Below are 3,454 nucleotides of genomic sequence, written 5' to 3' on the forward strand. Positions count from 1 at the left end.
ACGGATGGACGGATGGACGGATGGATGGATGGATGGATGGATGGATGGATGGATGGATGGATGGATGGACGGATGGATGGATGGTCGGTTGGTTTTTATTTCATTTCTCAAATAAAATAAATGAGACAAAAGATTTTTGAAAAGCCAAAACCCACCCAGGTTAAAAGAAAAAAAGGAAGTTGGTCAGTTTTAGTTTTTTTGTATTTGCTCATTTTAAGGCTTAAATATAGGTTTGATAGAAAATGTGTTGTAATTTTGATTCATTGATGTTATTGAAAGARTTTTAATTAATTTGCTAAAAAATAAAAAGTTGCATGAGGTCTTCCTCACTGATGATGATTCTCTTCTGTATCTGTTCTGTTCATTGTGCTGCTGATGGACAGTTTACGCCATGGAGATCAACCGTAAGAAACAAAACTTTTATCTTTGTGTATCAAGTTATTCAAGTTAGTTTAGTTGAAGTTTTCAGACCAGTCCAGTCAGGAGACCAGGATAATCATTGAAACTGTTTTTTTTTTTCTTAAACTAAACTCTTTTTTTATTATTGTTTGTCTGCGTTTACACTGGAGTCACAAACTCTCATGTAATCATTAAGGACTGCAGTAAACCTGTGTAAAGTGGTCTGATCTGGTAACTTGTTCCACCATCTTGGAACCTCAGATGAGAACAGTTGGGATGGACACCTCGTTTATATGAATCTCAGAACCAAACCATGTTAGAGTTCAGTTTGTCAGCTGTGTGGATATCTGAGCTGAGTTTAGAGACCAGAAAACCTGTTTGTGTTTCAGCTCCATGTGGTGAAAACTTGTATGATGAAGATGGAAAAAAGCTTCCTCCTTGTATTCCTGGGGCCTGGCTCACACCTGCCATCATGGCCTGTTACCTGCTGGTGGCCAACATCCTGCTCGTCAACCTGCTCATCGCTGTTTTCAAGTCAGTAAACTCAGAAGAAGTCACCGTCTGACCAGGCTCTAGTTTTATTTAAATCTAACAATATGACACAAGCAGAAAATTAAGATTTATCCAGGTTTTTATGTCTGTAAAARGTAWTCTAAATACAGTGGTGGGCACCAGTCCGCTAAAGCACAAAGCCGCTAATTGCGGACCTAAATATTTCGTTTGCGCTTTAACGGTCTTACAAATTTTTATAATTCATAAGTGGATTTGTGCTTTCTAAAATTAAAATGCAGTACCACTAATAACTAATTATCTTCCAGTCATCATTATGTTGAACAGCAGAAGGTATGACTGTCAATGAATCACAACACATGTGATCTATCCAACAGCACCCCTCCCAGATAAACACACTTATTGTGAAGGTATACATCCTGCTGACTGTTGCTTTGGGTCACGGTTCTGATTTCCCACAATGCTTTGTGTCTGCTTACGTAGCAGGAAAGCAATGTTTAGTACTCCCTTTCCCAGTAAAAACAGTAAACGTTTGTAATCCTTACTAAAATTTTGTATGTATTGATTTATTTTACTTTACAATCGGAGCTCCTTTTTAAAAAAAAATAGTTTAAACGCTGGAGCTCAATAATTGACGTAATTTGTCAAAGCAATCTGCCAACGAGGTTAGACAGATATCTAGTGGTCAAATGGAGCAACTACAAGGAAAACTTTCATTTCCCGTCACAAATCAAATCTGTCATGTATACCCAGAATGCATCGCTTCAGTTTTCCAATAAACAGTTTTAAAATTGCTTTATTGATGCTTCTTTAATGAAAAATTCTACAACAAACAAAAGAAAAAGACAAAGAAGCAGCTGAACTAGCAATCCTCAACAAGTTTTTAAAGAATCAGCCGAACTAGCAATCCTCAACAAGTTTTTCATTTTTACACCAGGAGCTAAAGGTCTGTTTCAGGAAATCACATCCCCAGTAATCGGTGTTTGTAGGGTTAAGCTGTACAAGGGTTCATCCACTGCTAGTTGGCAGTGTTGTACGAATAKAATTGTTGCCAGCTAGTAAGTGTCAAATTGAACTTGTGCTTTAGAATTAGCACCCGRTAATTTTTCTATGGCATAAGTGCTTTCAAAGTTGCGGACCTAAATATTTACATAAGTGCTTTAGAAATTGCGGAGCTAATTTTTGGATTAGCGCTGCCCACCACTGTCTAAATAACCGGATTGATTAAGTTTCATTGGTAAATATAACCGAGTTTCATCAGCGTAACATTTTATCTCCTATCTGTTTTTCCGCCACAGCAACACTTTCTTCGAGGTAAAGTCCATCTCCAATCAGGTTTGGAAGTTCCAGCGATATCAGTTGATCATGACCTTCCACGATCGCCCCATCCTCCCACCCCCCCTCATCATATTTCCCCACATCTACATCGTGCTGAAGAGGCTGTGCTGCACCTGCCGACGGAGGACGGAGGGCGAACGTGACGACCGCGAGAGGAGGCTACGTGAGTGAGAGACACCTCAGAGTGGCTGTGAGGGCGGAACCTGACAGAACCGGTTCCCTCTTCAGACCTCACAGAGTGGACCACATGCAGCTGTCCATGCCTCTTCTCTGTTGTCTCCTCTCTCAGAGCTGGTGCTGAACACTGAGGAACTGAAGAGTCTGCATGAGTTCGAGGAGCAGTGTGTGGAAGAGTACTTCAGAGAGAAGGAGGACGAGAAGCAGTCGTCCAACAACGAGCGAATCAAAGTCACATCTGAGAGGTCGGGACAACGTTTRCACCAGTCGGCATATTTTATGATGGGGCTGACACAGGGGTCATGATACGATATATTGTGATATATTGCGATACTTTGATTGCCATTTTTTCTCCAAAAATTCTTTTTAAAAAACTCATGCTCTATATGTTTACTCATAATGCTAATGTTTGAGCTAGCATTAAACTCTCTGGCAGGAGCCAAATGGCTAGCTGACTGCTGCCAACTAGTGGTTACAGGCTAAATTACAACATAAGAATGAACCACTGGCATGAAAGTTACGTTTCAATGCTTAAGGCTCCCACATACTCAGGCGTACTGTGTGCGTTCCGTGAGCCACGTGGACTCTGTGCATATTGTCTGCGGATGTTTGAGACTTCATACTCGAGCGTACTGACCGACTAATTCTTTAATTTCTTGCAATTTTAGTCATGATGTCAAGGATGAGGAGGAAGAACTTGTTTGCATTTTAGCTTTAAAACAACAAAAGAAAAAAAGAAAAAAGAACTACCTTACCAAGGAACTGAGCTATTTCCTCCCACAAATTTGGTGCTCGTTGAAAGTCTTTATATTCCTTCATTGACTTATCATAAAGTTTTCTAATTTCCATGAGACACTCTTCAAATTTTGACTCCATTTCGTCCACAAATGACACAGATTCTCAAATTTATCTGATTGGTGTCGCATCCAAAACAGTTCGACGTGAGCTCGCCGGGCCGTTTATTGTGCAACACTGCGGACGTAAAAATTGATCTCTGCGCGGACCAGTCCAGCGGACGTCAGCATTGAGT

The 3,454-nt window shown here is 40.4% G+C and overlaps 1 protein-coding gene across 2 annotated transcripts in view; it reads left to right on the plus strand.

Annotated features, from left to right (window-relative positions):
- Positions 1–3,454, plus strand: part of LOC106532476 (transient receptor potential cation channel subfamily M member 1-like) — a gene marked incomplete at its 5' end in the record, with an annotated part of 36,455 nt that overhangs the window by 23,849 nt on the left and 9,152 nt on the right. The window contains 4 exon segments of one of the 2 annotated variants that reach the window (XM_014028529.1): positions 384–404; positions 789–933; positions 2,208–2,410; positions 2,537–2,669. In XM_014028529.1, coding sequence (XP_013883983.1) covers positions 384–404; positions 789–933; positions 2,208–2,410; positions 2,537–2,669 — 502 coding nt within the window. 2 annotated transcript variants of the gene reach the window in all.

The sequence above is a fragment of the Austrofundulus limnaeus genome, unplaced genomic scaffold (assembly GCF_001266775.1).
Source record: "Austrofundulus limnaeus strain Quisiro unplaced genomic scaffold, Austrofundulus_limnaeus-1.0 Scaffold776, whole genome shotgun sequence".
In the NCBI taxonomy this organism is placed as follows: domain Eukaryota; kingdom Metazoa; phylum Chordata; class Actinopteri; order Cyprinodontiformes; family Rivulidae; genus Austrofundulus; species Austrofundulus limnaeus.